This window comes from Tyto alba, unplaced genomic scaffold (assembly GCF_018691265.1).
Source record: "Tyto alba isolate M040663 unplaced genomic scaffold, T.alba_DEE_v4.0 Super-Scaffold_48, whole genome shotgun sequence".
NCBI lineage: Eukaryota > Metazoa > Chordata > Aves > Strigiformes > Tytonidae > Tyto > Tyto alba.
The window spans coordinates 26,140,195-26,158,588 of NW_024881324.1; the positions used below are offsets into that span (position 1 = coordinate 26,140,195).

Genomic DNA, 18,394 nt, shown 5'->3' on the forward strand with positions numbered 1-18,394 from the left:
TTTATTGAGGAAAAATGAAAAGAAGTGGGATAGCTTTTCTAGAGAAGAGAAGCCAGAGCAGAAAGGAAGGTACGGTGGTGATGATCACATGGGATAACGCTTTTTTGAAGAGGATTGTTGGAATAATTAGGTTTTTGTGTCCATGTTGGATGGTATAGGAAACACTAAGCTTAAATGTGATCCCTTAAACACTAAAACAAGTTTTCTCTTTTTCATAAGGCATTGGAGCCCTGAACAGAGGGAGGTTCCCAAGGGAGGCTGCAGTGAGGGAAGATGTAAACATTTGGTTATGTGTATTAAATATTTATAATGACTTCGGGAAAAAACCTGCCTTGCCTAAAGATTTTGCAGTGGTCTAGGGGCTTGGAGGCCCATTTCAGCCTTATTTTCTGTAATTCTACAATACTGGCAGTTTTAAGTCCCACTGAAATCTGAGAACGTCCGATTTCTTATACTGAAGACCAAGATAAATCAGAAGTCCATCTCTGCGCAGGTGGACTAGTGAAAATATGGGCCATTGCTATGTTGGTGTTTGCTGCTAACGCACTATTGCTGATTCACATATGATTTTTTTTGATACAACTACCTTTGGTACAGTAGCTTCCCTCTTGCTTTTGCAAACTCATTCTGTGTTTCCATGTGGTATTTCTCCTATGAATTTGTGTAATGAAAAAATGTTAAAATGTATAATGATATAAAATACATAATGTTATAAACTAGCTCAGCTGGTTAACGTTGTGCTGTAGATTCGGTGATACTAGTTTACCAAGTGCAGTTGCCTGAAATGTTTCTCCCGCACACAACTGTAGTAATAAACTCAGCTAATGAGATAGATGTTAGAAATTTTCTTCTCTGTCCAGAAAAAAAATTTTAATAGGTACACAAAACATTACTTTTAACATCAGAGACATTTCTTGTGATTTCTGTGTTTCTAGATTAAGAGGACATGCAGTGTGCCTTTTTTACAACCTTATTTTTTTTTTCCTCTTTCAAGGTCTATATTTTAAAAAAAAACCCAAATGTTAGAAACATGCAGCAATTGTAGAATATTAGCCTATTTGAAACAAGTAGAGTTCATTGCAGCAGTTGGTTGTATAAAAGGATTTTTTTTTTTCCCCATGTAAACTGATACTTGTGAAATTGTAGATTACTAAGGCAGTTTTTGAAGTGCTCTTTGATGGAAACAAAGTGTTTACAAAAACTTTCAGCCTACAAATGAAAATTTACTGAAGTTGAATACAGTCCCAAAGCAAGTTTATAGTGCCAGCAGGAAGTTGCTGCCTGTATCTCACGGATGTAATTGCTCTGAACACACAGAAACTTCTTGTTTTACCGGCAGTGTTTTTTTGGTCACAGAGCGGCTTCCCCACTGACCGTGCAGCCTTGCTGTCCCATCTCAAATACACTTTAAATATTTTGGAGTGTTTGTGCTAGGGCAAGCATTTTGTGTAGCAGATAACTTTATTCCAGCAACTCAGGCAGCCTCATTTCCCCTCATCTTCCTGAAAACCTAACAGCGACAGAAAACCACCATGCTGCAGTGGGCTGCGCTTGGGCTGGCTCTTAGGGAGTGTCACAGGTCAAAACCAGTCTTTGAGTCAGGGAATTTCTCTTGATTAGCCGTATTGCCAATTACTTAAGCTTTAAATTACTGATTTTGGCACTGAGAGATAAATAAGACACCCAGTTAAATGGACATGCAGAGAAGACACCTTGACCCATCCTGGTGTCCCATCCCCTCGCTGTGTGTAAGATTTGCTCCCTTTGGTGAGGTGATGAGTGAGGTCCTCCAACACAGGTCAGCCCTGCAGCAACATCCCCCCCCCCCAAAAAAAAAAAAAACATTCACACTTACCAAAACCCTGCCAGTTTTGCCTGATGATATGGAAAGGTGCATTATGGAAATGAGCGTCTCCTTGACTTCAGCCAGAGACCTTCTGGGTGGTCTTTGTGTCTTCCCAGTCAGGCCCAGTAACTGTGTGCTGTGGTAGGGAGCTGGGGATGACCGGAGCAGGTAAATCCTCTTAATATTGGCATGTGAAAAGTAGAATTTAAATGGACCTCCAATGACAGTTCCTTGCAGAGCTGGGAGCAGGACTGGGGACTTCCTGACTCCTAGGCTGGTTTAGTTTGCTGGTTTTACAGCCTTGGGCCTCGTTTATAAAACAGCTGCTTCAGCAGAGTCTCCCTGCCGGGGGTCAGGCAGCCCTGGCAGAGCGTGAGGGTGAGCTAAGGGACAAAAAGGTTTTTTTTTCCAGGAAGCTTCTTTGCAACTGCAGGGAAAGCAGTCCTGCAGCAGGGGAGCTACTGTGTCTGAAAATGATTTTGCAGGTGCCTCATTCACAGCTCTGTTGTTTCTTCCTGCCCCAGTGCAGTCCCGGGGAGGCAGTTCTCTGTGCCTCTTGCTGTTGTAGTTCCACGTGTCTCCCCGGTGAGCTGCCCCGGCCCAGAGCGAGTGTCTGCACGGGCGGTAGGACCACTGCGTGTGTCCGTACTCGTGTTCCTGAACCCTGTGATCCCTCTCGTTGCTGTGCACAATTTTCAGCTGGACTTTACAGGTTATGGAGTTGGTAACAAGGAGCATTGCGCTCTGGGGTTTTCTGCAAATATAGTTCTACAAAGTGAACTGTTAGACTACAAAATGAACTATTTGGCCATTTGTATTCTTTTCAGGTAAACTGCAATACTGAAAAAAAAGGGACTTTGCTTTCTATTATGATACTACAATTAATAATTTAGTAAAAGAATAAAATAATTAGATTGTTTGTATTCTTTTCAGGTAAACTGCAATACTGAAAAGAAAGTGACTTTGCTTTCTATTATGATACCACAATTAATAATTTAGTAAAAGAATAAAATAATTAGATTGTATTCTTTTCAGGTAAACTGCAATACTGAAAAGAAAGTGACTTTGCTTTCTATTATGATACCACAATTAATAATTTAGTAAAAGAATAAAATAATTAGATTGTATTCTTTTCAGGTAAACTGCAATACTGAAAAGAAAGTGACTTTGATCTCTATTATGATACTACAATTAATAATTTAGTAAAAGAATAAAATAATTAGATTGTTTGAAAGTAAGGTAATAGAATAAGCGTGTATGTGTGTACATGTCTTCTCTGTGGTACTTTACAAGAGGGTAGCAACTTTAATTGTATGCCACAAACTAGGTAACTTGTTATAATAGAAGCTGTTTCCTTCGTACAAAATGAGAAAATATAAATCAAAAGTCCATTTAGGTCGATGTATTGGAATAATATAGAAGTTTTGTACGGTATACTTGTGACAGAAGAAGACAGGTATATAATCTGAGTTTTTAAAGATTAATTTCAAGTAATGTACGTATTTGGAGCAAGGACGTTACCAGAGCCAAGAATTCAGTGTTTACCACTTTCAGTGATTTACAAAAGGTGAGAGGTATGAAAATATGTAGCTTCTTTAATTAAAATGATATATAACCCCATGTTTCAATGTTTTATTGAAATAATGTAGCCTGAGATTTAGGGAGATTTCTCTTAGGAGAAATAATTGACTTCATAATAAATAATCTGTATTTTCATGTTTTTGTTTTGTGTATGCCTTTTGCCTGTGTCCTGAGCTTCAGGAAGCTTTTGGAAAAGGCTACCCAGCCGGGATGAATGAGTGTTCTTGGGCAGTACTGGGGCCTCAGAGCCAAAGCTTTATAAGAATGTCATCTCCCCTTCTTTTAGAGCCCTAATTTCCATGACAAACTGTAGTTGGGCTGCTTGCTCTGGGTATTGAATTTTATATTTGCTTTTACCAACTGCCCTTTCCCACTCTTTTCAGACTTCTTCTTTCTCTCTGAAAAAGTTGCATTTTATAAAAACATGGGCTTTGAAAAGCAGAATGGAGCCAAGGCAGGGGTTTTGCCACTGATGGGAATGGCAAGCGCTGTGCACATGCGACCCCTCCGCTGACATCCCCCCGAATATCCCCACTGCTCCTCAGGAGGCCTGGCCGGCTGGCAGCCTGCGGGCCACCTCTCTTCCACCGAGTGATTCTGGCCAGCTCCCACGTGAACATGATCTTATCCTAACTCGCCTGCACATTAACCGTGCAAGCTGCCTCTCTGCTCCTTTACTTCTGGAACGTGACACAACTTGCCTGCAGAGTGACGTTGCCTATAGTGACATTTAAACAGAGATGCTACACGATAGCTTAGCCTTCAGAAAGATAAATCTTTCCAGAGTCACCATCACCATTTTGTTCTCTAAAAAAGAGTACTAGAAATTCTTTCAGGTGCTAAGAATATTTTTTTTTTTTTCTAATCCATAACAGGTCAAAAATGGCTTAAAAACGTGTGTGCTGCTTTTCTCAAAAATACTCCGATAAAATGTTTTCAGAAACACCTTCTAGACTAGAAGAAAGGCAAAGTTAGTTACCTAGGCTTAAAATAGAACCCATATGAAATAGTCATGCACGTTGGAAAGTCAGCACGAGATGTTTTATATTTCTCTCATGTATCATTTGTTGGTTTTCTGTTTGCAAAGCATTTTGTGATTCATTACTTTCATGATATTGTAATTTCATGTTGGATGCTGCCACTGGAATACTAGGCAAAAATCACAGCTGTAAATGATTTGAATCCTCTTCAAATGTACTGTGGTAAATATTTTGGAGTAAGACTGGGAGATCATTTAATACTTTGTTTTATAATTAACTTAAAACTAGTTTTTGTTTTAAATAGCTGATATATTCAATATTATAGTATAGAAGCATATTCTGTATTTTTTTCCTTAGTGTTGTTATTTTTATATGCATATGATTTATGATATGAATCGTGTTTCTAATAACAAAATCATTGTTCTGTTTTTCCATAAACTGCAGAAACTATGCCTGTTCCAGACCAGCCCTCGTCTTCTGACAAGACAAGTTCCCTTAGTCCTGTGTTGAACACATCTAACGGCGATGGCTCTGAAACCGAGACAACCTCTGCCATTCTAGCTTCAGTTAAAGAACAGGTATGCAAATGCTGCATCTGTGGGCTAGAAAACAAGAATATGATTGAATGGTTGGTTGTTTTTTTGTTTTTTTTTTTTTAAAAAAAAAAAAGGTTTCATAGGTGATATCTGAACAATTTCATTCACAAATGCATATTGCAAAGAATGCTAAATATTTCTTCATGTCTTATTATACTTCCATGTGCTGTCCTACACTAAAATTTATTATAATTTAACTGAATTGTTCGTTTTATTCTCCACTTTCACTCTTTACTGTTAATGCTGGTTTTCAGAGATCTCTCCTTTCCCTGTTGGCAGTCTGCATGTGGAGTTGCCAGCATATAGGTGTGGCATATAAGAGCTGTAAACAAATAAGTAGTTGTGGACAAGATGTTTAGTTAAAAGGATTTATAAGAATCCTAGGATTTTAAAATTTAACATATACACGGTTTTTATTTTTTTTGTGTAAAACTTGATGTTTTAGAGCAAAATTGGGTATGGAGAGAGGCTTTCAGCCTTGGATGGGTAAACCAAAAGTATTAGAAATTTTTGAAAGAAAGGTCTTTAGTGTGATTTTCTCCTTAATTCTGATAATACACGTTTGAATGGTTTAATGTAAATTTTTGTGGGCTGAGCATCTACAGTTTAGCTTTGTGCCTCTTTGCATGTCAGGAGATGGTTAACAACCCAGTTCGTGAGAACACCTGATCTCTGTTGGTACATCATTGTGCTTAACAGCAGCAACAGGTATCTCAAAGAGAGACTTTAAAAGATAGCTGCTTTCAGTCAGCTTCCTCCTTGCTGAAATTGGTCTAAATTGGTTCTCCAATTATAAAGCAGTGATCTTTCCCTGCCTAAGACATTCACTGCTGCTTTACTAAAATTAATGCATGGATTCAGCTTATGATATCTAACACCATTGAGGTAATAGCTGTTGAGTCATTGAGCTTTCATAAAAATTGTGACCTTGCTCTTCATTTTTTCTTTTTGATATGTACCAGTTCTCTGTTTTGAATGTTAAAGGTTAAGTCGTATTTTCTGTCTCTGAAAAGAGGAGTGCAAGAAAGAAAGGTTCTAACATGGAGTTTTGGCTTCAGATTTATGGCATGTTCTTGTATTGGAATTGCCCACGGTTTAGATGTTTATATGCATATTATTTTCCAGGACAATAGCATTATTTGGGCATGTACTTGTGTTTCAGCCTGGGTTACTGTATTTTGAAGAGAAATACCTGCCTTAGCTTTGTGCTTCCTGATGTTGAAAAAATGTACAGGGTGGTTACCTAGGTAGAAGATACTCTGCATCTACCTGTTAGAATGTGAAACACAGTATTTGGTAGTGAGTCATTTTTCTCTGTTGGTGGGTTTTGTGATAACACTGCTAGTATACACCTGGTCATGTGTTTTGCAACTGAACCTCCCACCCCCATAAATCAGTGAATTGAATACATTAGGGGTTTCAGACTTCTGAGATACAATTGCAAAGTGATGGATAAAGAAGATGAATCCATATTTTCCCCCTGCTGCTAACTTTCTTAAGGTCAGCAGGCACTGCTGGAGGAGGGACCAGAATCATCCACTGTATGCCTAAGGAATTGTGAGATGCCAGTCAGTAAACTTTGGCTTAGGTGTTTTCAAACTACCCGCATGAAGAGGAAGGGTTAATAACTTCTGTGAAAGTGAAAGCTCTTGTTTTCTGTTTTTTTTTTTTTTTTTTTTTTTTTTTTTTGTGTGTGGTTTTTTGTTTGTTTATTTTTAGACAGAATAAGTTTTTTAAGAGAAATGATCAAGTAATGTTAAACCACTAGACAAATAGTTTCAGTTTTCTGTGCTGTATAAAATGTGGTTAAGCATCTGCATATGAAAAAGGATTTTTTCTTTCTTACGAAATACTGGCAAACATATTTGTCCCAATGCTTCATCAGTTCAAGAAACCATAAGGCCATTTCTGTTTCTGCTTTGTCATCTGCTTTTTTATCGATAAATATGGGAAAAACTCTTCAACAAAGTGAGATACCAGGACACTATGCTTTGTGAGAACATGGGTGATAGATACAACTACTTCTTCTGCAAAAACCATGACATGTTTCTGGTTGAGAATTTCTACCTGTGCATGAGAATTCTGATACTACTTGGTGTTAAAAGATTCCTGGGAAGAGAGCTATTGATGATGCAGTTTTGAAGGTAGAAATAGCTGCTAGAGAACCTTTTGAGTAAATATGTAGTACAGCTGATGCTTTTCCTGGAAGACTCCAGACGTGTGTAGTTCATAGTACTTTAGTTCTTGGCATGCAAAAACTGCTCCCTTGGAAGCTGAGGAGGAATGTAGTGACAATGACCTAACAGAGGCTTGTTTTGGCAGATTTTTTTAATAAAAAGACTTGGATAACATGAGATAAAATAATTTCCTAAGAGTGAGATCCGTCTTGAAGCACTGACAGTTATTTCAACTCAGAAATGGTATCATACATTTATTTTAGTTTCTTTGTGACTCTAGTTTCTTTTGCCATTTTAGTAGTAGTATGTTTCAGAGAACAACTCTTTCCCTTTCCGAAAACTTATGCAAAGAACAAGTTGTGTAATGTTTAATATTTCTTTTGAAACCTTTTTAAATCTACCTATTTCACATAATGATACTTTTTTCCGGATGCCTTGTCTTCATTTCCCCCTCTCCAGAAGAAGCTTAGGCTCCAAGACTTTTGGAATATTTCTCACACTGTTTAAATAAATGATTGAATGATTGATTAATGTGTTCTTTAAATAATAGTGCTGATTCCAGAGAAAGCATAAATGTTTGGCTTTGAGATGGTTGCTGATAGCTGCTTTTTTTTTTTTTTTTTTTTGTTAAAACAAGAATGAGTGTCATCATTAGGGTTAAAGATATCCCAGCTTTATAAGACTTACATTTTTTCTAAAATAGCTTCTGTTAATTTTGACTATTTACCAGTTTTCCCATTAGAAAGGTACTTCTGTGTCAAGAAATTGTGGTTAAAACTGGACTAAAAAAACACATTCAGAGTAATAATGACTAAGTGTTGTAATGCATGTCAGTATTAAATAAGGATAATATGCATGACTTAAATTAACTTGAATGTTAGGTGTTAGTACTCTTTAGAAACAGGGTTATGTATGTCATGCACATCTTATATGTGCATATATAAATAAAACTTCAGATAGAAATAGCTGTAGAAGTGGAAAGATTTGATTTGTCTTGGCTCGGCCAGATTGTTTTCCCCATGTCTTTATATCATTGAAGTTTTAGAACAAAATCACATATCTAGATGAATGCTTCAATTCAGACTATTATTTAAGGTTTTAAGGCCAGAAGAGGCTTGTGAAGTCATCTAGTCTGACCAGCAGGTCACAACATTTCATACAGCCATCCAAGTATTGGGCCCCAAGTCTGATCACAGAATGACTTTTGCAGATGTTTTCCCTAGTGTAATGCATGCCATATTGTAATACATGATATTCACCAAAATAAATCTAATTCTTGCCTTATAGGAACCAGTAATTACTCTATTAACCCAAAGTATTCTGTAAGTTTTCTAAATAGGTTCAGTGATGATATATTAATGCCTTGTTTCCCCTCAAACATCAGGTTTTTTAAAAAGTTTTAGCAGCTCTATTTCAGACCCATGTTAATTATACTCAATCAATATATATTTCTTTCATCATCTCTCTAAGTGACATGTCAATATATTAACTTCCTTAGTTAAAGAACTCCTTTGTTTCCAATGAGGTTTTAAAATATTCAGATATCTTCCTTTTTGCCATCTTTTATTTTCATTAATATATTGATTTTGGATGAGAACTAGCCTTGGCTGTGTGATATGTTTTGAGTAGCAAAACTTTATACAGGGGATACCGTACTTCTAAATTGCTGGGTGCACCAACATATTACTGAAATATAAAGCTTTGTGAGCACAGTTAGTGCTTCCCAGGTACATCCTCAAGTTGATGGGGATTGCTTTAGAGATGTATGATTCCACTTCTGGAAATAGGGTGTTGAGTGGAAAAGTTTTAGTGTCATCACAGTGGCAGGTGAAAAAGGAAATTATTTAATATACTTACCATATGCTCTGCTCTGTAGGATTCTCAAGTTCTTGATTTAGCCTGGGACTGGTTTCACATGGCTCTTTAGGGCAGCCATGGCTGTGTTCATGTTATACTTCTCAGGAAATGGCAGTTTACAAGAAGGTAGACTTGGACAAGTAATTCCTATTCAGAACCCCACATCCTTTAAGTCATGACAAAGACGCGGTAGCCATAGTAGATGTCATATGAAGAAACGAAAAATTACTTTACTGATAAAAGGATGTGGTGATAATCCAAAAGATTGTATTTTGGGGATTGTTTGAAATGAGCTGGGAGTGGAAAGGCTTCTGTGAAGATTCACTCTGATACAAGGGTATTGAGAGAATATATCCTCCAAGCAAAACCATATTTGAAAAGAGAGAAGACAAAGCCAATTATGGGAATGAAATTAGAGTTAAATTTGATGCTATTTTGACTTGGTGATATTGAAAATTTAGTAATTCAAAGCTAAGAATTTCAGAGAGGCTGAAATGCCTCTCTGCCACTTAGCGACAGCTCAGTCTGTTGCTGATTTAAAGCACTATTAAATGCCATCAGAAAGAAAGACAAAATACCCTTTCTTATCATGCAGCTGGAATATGAACACATTTTTGCTTTTTTTTTTTTTTTTTTTTTTGCCAGTAGTGGAAGAATTTAAAACTTGGAACAGAGATACCCTGAGAAAGTAGAAACACTGATCTCAAGTTCAACAGAATGTATATTTTAGTATATTATATTTCTGACATTTTGACATACTGCATTTGTAACATTTTAATGTTGTTGATTTATTTTTCTCTGGTGTTGGGGCTTTTTAAAAGGTAAAATATTGTCACCAAATAAAATAAATCGTTGTTGATTTATTTTTCTCCGATATTGGGGCTTTTTAAAAGGTAAAATATTGTCACCAAAATAAAATAAATCGTTGTTGATTTATTTTTCTCTGATATTGGGGCTTTTTAAATGGTAAAATATTTTCACACCTAAACCCAGGTCTTTTGACGAGCACAGTGGAATAGATTCTCAATCTCACCCTAAAGTCACTTGAGAGGGAGACCTAAATGAACTTAAAACAGTTAGAAGTGCCTAGTCAAGGTGTGTTTTTTCCTGTACTGATGCAGCTCCCTCTGCTGTACTGAGAGAGGTGGGCTTTGGCAGCCACGTGGGGAATGATGCTGCTGGAAAGCTGAGCAAGTGCCTTGAAAACGACCATCCGAAAAGATGGGAGGGCAGCTTTGTGTTACGCAGTGTTGAATGTGGTGGTCTCTTTTTTGGTGAGGGGCAGTTGGATCAATCTGCTGACTTGTTTTGAAGGTTTGAGCTTTTTAGCACAGCTGCTGTAAAAATATACTTCAAGCTGTAGGGTTATTCAACTTTTTTTTTTTTTTTTTTTGTAGTATTGGAAATGAATCAGAAGGTCCAACATAACATCTCGATTTAAATGGAGAGAGGAGCAGAGGCTTTGGGTCTGTCTCCCCCAGCTCTGCCCCACTTCCTTGTCTAAAAGGAAGTCACAGTCACGTTTCTCTCTACTTTATATTCCTGAGACTTAGCTATCTTAGCTGTTTTCAGTATTTTTCACTTTCTATGCTTGAATTAAGAAAGATCCATCAATAGTAATTTTGATTTGCATAGAAAATATATGAGGCTGTGAGGCCCATGGCTTTCAAAACCAGCATACCTCTTCTACAGAGAAAATAAAGTGCTGTTAAAAGACTGAACTGTGAACACTTCAGTTAGTGATTGTTTTTATTTCTTCTGTTTTTTTCTCTGGAAATTAAAGAAAGTCATGAAAAGGACTCTTCAGATTCCAGAGTGACCCTTCTCCTTCAACTTGTCTTGACAGTACTTTTCATGCAGCTTGCTAGTATAACTTCAGTTTTGAAAGGGATTTTTGAAGGAGATTTAATTTTTGTCATTGTTTCAGCAATTTTTGTTCCTTGTATGTAATTTTGAAAACTTGAATACTTGTCTTGTGTTTTCCCATCTGTTTTTGTGTCTTCTCACATGATGGCATTTTCTACTCCAGAAGCATTTACTGCTAAATGGAACTGTATCTTTCTGTGGGTAATTTAAATCTTCCATGTTCCTAGAAAAACCTACTTAACAGGTAGTTGAATGCAATGCATGCTACACTTTGGTATACAGAAATTACAATTCTGTTACCAAACAAGAACACTACAACCCAGGAAACACCAAGTTTAAACTTAAGTCTACACCTGAGAGTTAAGGTACATTACTACCCAAATAAGCTTAAATTTGTCTGTGAGTTATGTCATAACACTAAACTAGTTTAGAATCTCACAATAAATTGATTTTAGCAATGTGTAGCACATACTGCTTTTTTTCCTTCTCTGTGGTGAAAATTAAATATTTATTGCTGAACTTTCTGTGACAGAAACTTACTCTATAGTTGCCTCTGATTGGAGCCTTTCCAGTGTGAAGGAATAAAAGGTCAGCAAAAGATATTAATCTTTACAAAAGATTTGAAGATTTCCTAGTAAAGTTCTAGACAAATTAATTGCTTTATTCATAATTCTTCCCCTCAGGGTTAACATTGCATTTTTCAGTAGCATAGCATTCGTTTTGTTTTGAAGGGAGGTTTTGCATGTACAACCTGTAACACGTTTCATAATGGAGCCAGACTTTTTGCATATGTTCCCTGCTATTCTTCATACATACATTTGCCGTTTTTATGCAAACAGAAAATCCAAGTCCTGTTGCCCAAAGGGTTCTTTCTCCTTTTTATTTTTTTAAAGGTTTAATTGGAAGTTTCTTTTTTTTGTACTTTTTGTTGGTTGGTTGGTTTGGTATGGTTGGGTTTTTTTGGTTGGTTGGTTGGTTTTGTGTGGGTGTTCTGTTTTTTTTTTTTGTTTTTTTGTTTGTTTGTTTGTTGTTGTTTTGTTTTTTTGTTTTTTTGTTTTTTTTTTTAATTTAGGGGGTAGATATGATGAGATGATAGTGGCTTAAACTGTGAAATATCTTTCCTAGGATTTTACCTTTTTTGTTTTTGGGAACTTGTCATAGTACAATACTCTTTGACCATGTTCTTTTAGATATTTCACATGTGGAGGACTTAACATAGAGTACAAAGTTTAATTAATTTGAAGTTACTTGCAGTTACAGGGGATTTTGATTTAGCACAGTGGCACAACAATGCACTCAAATCACAATATAATTAGAAATTGCAGTTAGTGGAGTATAGCAATTACACCATACAAATGACACAATATAAATGTGAATCTCATGATGTAGAATATGCTCATCATCATGACTCTGAGCATCCCCCAGTCACCAGAAAGGAATGTGTTAGTTGAAGTCAGCTGAAGCCACGTGTCTCTTCAGAGCTCTTCCGTTTGTTGTTTGCTTTTTTTATTGCGTTTACTCACATATGCACTCCCTATGCTGCTCTGAGTTGTTTATAGCCTTGGGCTCCACAGTGCCAAGTTGGTGGTCCATCTCTTTCCCCTTCGTGCCTGTACTGTGCTACTCCAGCCTCACTTCTGAAGGCCACTGCTATCATGCCAGGCCTGTATCTCATCATGTTAGTGGCATTAAATACTTGGCTCTACACTGAAGGAATGCTTGACGCTTCTATCTGTATAAACTACGGTTGTAACAAATTAGCCATAGGCACCTGCTTGATTACAACTATTGCTGTTATAGCGAAACAAATCGGCAGGCAGATCAAGAAAAGTTCAAAGAGCGGAAGCCTGGCAAGGGTCACTTCTGAGTTCTTGCAAACTTGGTGCAAAGCCGAGCCATTACTTGGTTCGCTAAGTGCTCCGTACCATTCATTTAAAGTTATTCAGCAAGCCCCGTGGGGAGGGGAGCGTATTCCTTCCTCCCTCGCCCTCTTAGTCCAACCGAGCGAGCTGTCCTCCATGCCTGGACCTCGGGGCTGGCAGCCACCGAGGAGCGAGGCTGGTCTCGCAGGAGGTGGATCCTGGCTCAGCCCGCCTGCCTGGAGTCGGTGCTGTTGCACTGCGACTTCATCAGTCGCTAATTGTAGGTGGAATGAGAGCAGGCTAGGTCACTTGCTGAGGGAATGACCGGGCTCTGCAGAAAAGCATAAAACAATAAGCTAAATACCTATTACAGTTACATGAGTAAAAGATACTCTTGGTTAGAGCTACAGGATTGCAATTTCTAAGTAGGTCCAATCTGTATAGAAGCTATGTTATTTTAACCTGAAGCACCCCCTAAAAAGAGTTTTGTTTTGCTCTGGGTCTGCATTCCTTTCATTCAGGGACAGGCAGACATGCAAACGGTTGAAATACTTTGCTGATATAGTCAGTTTGTCTAAAGTAAAGGCACCCTTGAGTTTCCTTTGGCATTGAGATGAGTTTGGCTTTGTGTTCAATCATGTAATTATTCTCCCCTGAGCCTTCCGGCCACGCAGGCTCTATTTCTCTCTTCACAGCATTTCTGCATTGTAAGTGTGCATGTGGGGGAAGCTGCATGGGACAGGGGTGTCTCTGATCAATTTTTTCTCATGTGCAGAAATTCACCTTTTTGGGTAATAATATCTTGTGATGCTAGCTTTTGTAAGTGAAAAACTGCCACTGGTTACCTACTTGACAGCATCCAAAGTAATATTTCTATTTCTATTCGTTTTCCCTCGATTTCCTCAGTGTGGAGTGTCATACAGCAAATAGCTGCTTGTAGTCTGTTTCCTTGGTTGTTTCAAAATGTGAGCCCTACTTCTCACATTTCATCTCTGTTCCTTCAGTTGCTACATTTGTTTTTCCTTGAGTCCTCATAAGGCATTAGTCTTCCCATTTTTCAGACAGTCCCATCTCTTAAGCATAACTAGTACCTGTCTGTGTTGAGCTTTCCTTCCTTGGGTATCTAGTGCCCTCCAATATAGTGTTCTGATTAATCTAGAATGACTTTTTGCTGGTTGGTGTGGTATTCTATCACTCTAACCTGCAATTCATTTTGCAATGTTATCCCATGGTCACTATTACCCATCTACCCCAACAGTTACACAGTGCAATTATGTGCCTGGCTTTGTAATTAAGATTTAAATTGAGCCTTTTGTATACTATTACCAGTCTCTTCATCTAGGAAGTCTTTAAGTGTATGTTCACATTGCTAAGCAATTTTTCAGTGACAGGTAAAGGAAAAAAAACAAAACAAAACAAAACGAAGCAGAATGGAAAAATTTTCTAACACTGTTCACTTCTATGTATTTCATAGACTTCAGAGTCTTGATGCAGTTAAGTATATTTAAGAATTATATTGTATGCTGACTTGAAACTGGTAAATGTTTTTTTCGCCCCTTGTCTGAAATCCTGTTTGTATTTTTGGTGTATGGTTGTTTACTGAAGTACATCTGTGCTTCAGGAGTTATAACTGGTACTCCTGGAAAATATTATTTTCCTTTTTTTCAAAGAAGTTGAGGATTTTTTTTTTTCTTCTTAATACTATCTTTTTTATACATGGTTACACCCATCTTTGTTTGCTTCACTGTCAATATAGGTCATTATTTGAAGCTTTTGTTGACAGAGCACTTGAGGGTAAGTGCATCTGATACTATAAATAGGCTTGATTCTTCATAGTAAGTCAGCAGATTCACTTGAAAATTCTCTGTTTTGTACTAGATTTGATGAAAAGGAAGATTTACTGCATTCTTCTGTCAACCGGTAGCAAAACAATTTTTATTGAATTGGCAACTTCAAAACTTTGACATTCCAGAATTTAATAATTTTGAATTAACAGAGGATTACTAATTTTGTCTGAAGAGGAAAAATGGACCCTTTAAGATATGTAGAGGGTTTTTTTTTTATTTATTTCTATTTTTATTTCACAAAGCACTGTTTGCACATGAAAACCTGTCCCAACACAGGTAATGCTGTTCTGTTTGTTCCAGGTCACAGATAATATAGGATACGGTTCCTCTTACTATATGTTTTCAGTAACCTGTGCTGTGAAAATAGATGATTCTTTGGATTAGCTTTTTGTTTGTTGGTTTACCACAAATTGTGGCAGGGACCAACCAAAGAGCATGCTTTCTTGCATTCTTGCTACAGTGTAAGGCAGCCTTCTGGTACGGGTCCAAGATGCTTTTCTGCTGGTGTCAGGGTTTGAGGCCAGAGAGCAACTGAGCACCATGCAGCTGTTCACTCCCCCTTCCCCCTCAGGAATGGGAAGGAGAAAAGGAAAGAAATGGTTAAAAGAATCCATCTAAGGACAGGAGGGGTAGCTCAGGGATCATGGACAAAAGACAGACTCAAAAGACAGCCTCGTTATGGGAAGTAAACATCGCTTTAATTCAAACGCTAATAAAACCAACACTTAACAGACCAGGTGGGACAGTGAGAAGAGCCACCACATCCAAACACACCCCCCCACCCCTCCCTTCTCCCCAGGCTCAGCTCTGCTCCCACCTCTCTCCCTCCTCCCCCAGCAGCGCAGGGGCAGGGGATGGGGGTTACAGCCAACTCGCCGCTCCCTCCTGCTCGGGAGCTGGGGGGGACACTGCACATTCCCCCCCTCTCACTGCAGACAGCCCTCCGTGAACTTCTCCGGCGTGAGTCCTCCCCACGGGCCGCAGCCGCTCCCGAGCTGCTCCGCCGTGGGTCCCCCCCGCGTGTCCCAGCCCTCCCAGCGCTGAACCACAGCAGCGGGGGCCGCTTCTTCCCTCAGAGTCCCGGCCTCCTTTAACCGCAGCCGCTGGTCCTGATGGGCCTTTCTCCTCAGGCTTCAGCTCGGCCCCTGCTCCACTGTGGACCTCCATGGGTAGCCTTACCATCTCCCCACAGGACACAGAGGTCTCTGCTCCGGCGCACCTCCTCCCCTTCCTCCTCCTTCCTTCCACTTCCCTCATCGTCCACCCTCCTCACAAGTCCCCAGCCCCCTCCCGGGTTCCCCTTCTTAATTACATTATCGCAGAGGCGCAGCCGATGGGCTCGGCCCTGCCCAGAGGTGGGTTCGACTTGGAGCCGGGGGAGCTTCGAGAAGCTTCTCCCAGGGGCCAGAGGTGCAGCCACCACCCCTGCTACCGAAAAAAAAAAAAAAATACAAAAACCAAACAATGGTGCCACAGAAACACAGCACGACTGGCTAAAGATTTCCAGGCATGGAAAAACCTGTGGTATATTGTGTTTTCTGTATGGCTACAACTGCAGGAAGGGAGTTAGGTGCAGCTCTGGCTGCAAACATGTACATGGGCACGTTTCTGAAACCTTTGATCACTTTGTATGCTGCTGCACCTGTGAAATAAGCAACATTTTATTCCTGCTTTCACGTTCTCTAGTAGGCTTTAAAGCCTTATTTTAATTGTGAATAAATTCTTGAGATTAAATTAACAGTGCAGTTTCACCCTATGTTCTTTCTGTGTGCACAAGCATATTATAAAGCCAGGTATAACAAGTAAGTGCCTCTGTCTCTGAAGTAAGACTGGATGTACCACTGTGATGCACATTGGGATTGAAAAGCATTGTGAAAGGTGTACATAAAAGTGACTTCTCCCCACTGCAGTCTATAAAGATTTGTAAGTACCCCCACAGTTCATATGCATCCCCTTTAGAGGTTTTTCATGCTAAGGCTGGATGATGGGCTGTAGAAAATGAACAATTGTCCGTAATAAATTTGATAGCCGCTCAAACTGAGGTTTGACACAGTGCCTGCTTGCTGTTATTGAATCAGCATTGCTACCAGTGCTATATTCTCACATGCCAGATTCACTGTCGGACACAGAAATAGAAGTTCATTGATAGCATATGCCATAGTGAAGCCTACCTAAATGCAGAAGAGCTAAGCTAATGACTCAAATATTTATTTAGTAATAGGTGAATATGGAAAGGCTGATAAGTCCTCTAGCGCTTTTCATTTAAGTTTAGAAAATGAACTACTTTTAGTAAGTAGTTTAAGTTTAGAAAGTTTATCCCATGAATGTGTAAAAAAATGTATACAAATGAAAAAGTACTTTCTGCACGAGTGATGTGTGGGTGATATGCAGCTGTATTCCCTTAGCATGGGAAATCGTCCAATACTTAGAACCTTGCTAGGTGGTGTCTGTGTGTGAGAGAAGGCATTGCCACTGTCAGGTAGTTCTAGTGCACCCTGCTTTGCAAAGACCATACCTAATGGTGTGTCTTTTTCATTGGGAATAAAAGGATTGAAATAAATCTGTCTGGTGGTTGTCAGTTTAGTCTGAACACAAACCAATGCGTTCCCTGTGCTTTTCATTTATGATGATATTCGTATGAAGCTTACTCTTCTCAGTTTTCCCTACCACATGCAGTTTAGCTTCTGATTTTCTTATATTGACAACTGCACCTACTCCCTCTCAGTTTATCTGCGGTCATGCAAAGAGCTACTTTATGGTTTCTTACAATATCTGTTCAGTATTTTAGATATTTGTGAAGATTTCTATTTTGTCAGACTTAAACTTGAGTGTTTTTTGCAGTTGTCTTTTTTTGATCCCTAATCTTCATTAATAGTCAGCATTACTTGAAAAGGGAGAAAGAGGCATAGAGGTTCTTCCTCTCATCAGTGACTGTGGTGAGGGATCAATGGAATGACTTTTCTTAAGTGTGAATCTTCAAGTTAACATTAAAAAGGATTGTATTAACATTGACAAAGATGCACAAGTTACTTAAAATAATTCTGATTTTAATTTTGATGTTCTTGACATATTCCTGCCTAGTTGAGTGTGTTTATTCTTAGTATTTGTTTTCTCAGCATGTGCTTGAAAGAGTCATCAAATTATGGAGTCGGTGTGTCCTTGCAGTTGTGGTCTAATAACTGCCTTTTTTCCCTGGAGTTCAAGATTAATTGGTTTAGATAATACAATACCATGCAAATTTCAAAATGTTTCTATTCATTACTGAAAAGCATAGTATGATAAAGCTTACTTCAATTCTATTCAATTATTGAAGTGAATTGAACAGATCACCAGCAGCCGTGTTCTTTTTTTATGGCGTACTAGTTACTTTATAATAAGGAAGAACTCATCTGTTTGCGTTTCTTTTTCTGCAAAGCTTCCTGAGACTTTTCAGAAATGTGTTGTCTGCATTCCCTGCTGGATGAAAGTTTCAACTTATGACAGTGAAGAAAAAACCTACACCATTTCTTCAAGGAATATAGAATTTGATTTTTAACCTTATGCATATACCGATCTAGAAGTTGAATGTAATTCTGCTGTAGTGCTTCATATAGTAACTTTAATTTCTCCTTCATTATTTCTGGAGAAGGAAAATTGAAATCAGGAACTTGAGGACACGTGGGTCCATGGATGAATGCTGGAGGCAATCTAATGGTGGACAACACAGAAAAGGGAGAAACTCCCCATATCTTTTTTAACTGTTCCCAGACAAGGGACAGTAACATGAAGGAGCCACAGGTTGA

At 38.5% G+C, this 18,394-nt stretch overlaps 1 protein-coding gene across 10 annotated transcripts in view; it reads left to right on the top strand.

The window, feature by feature from the left end:
- CTNND2 (catenin delta 2) overlaps nt 1-18,394 on the top strand; it is a 699,957-nt gene that overhangs the window by 131,722 nt on the left and 549,841 nt on the right. For all 10 annotated transcript variants that reach the window (XM_042806909.1, XM_042806907.1, XM_042806914.1 and 7 more), the window contains one exon: nt 4,852-4,985. In XM_042806909.1, the coding sequence (XP_042662843.1) occupies nt 4,852-4,985 (134 nt within the window). The remainder of the gene's footprint in view (nt 1-4,851; nt 4,986-18,394) is intronic.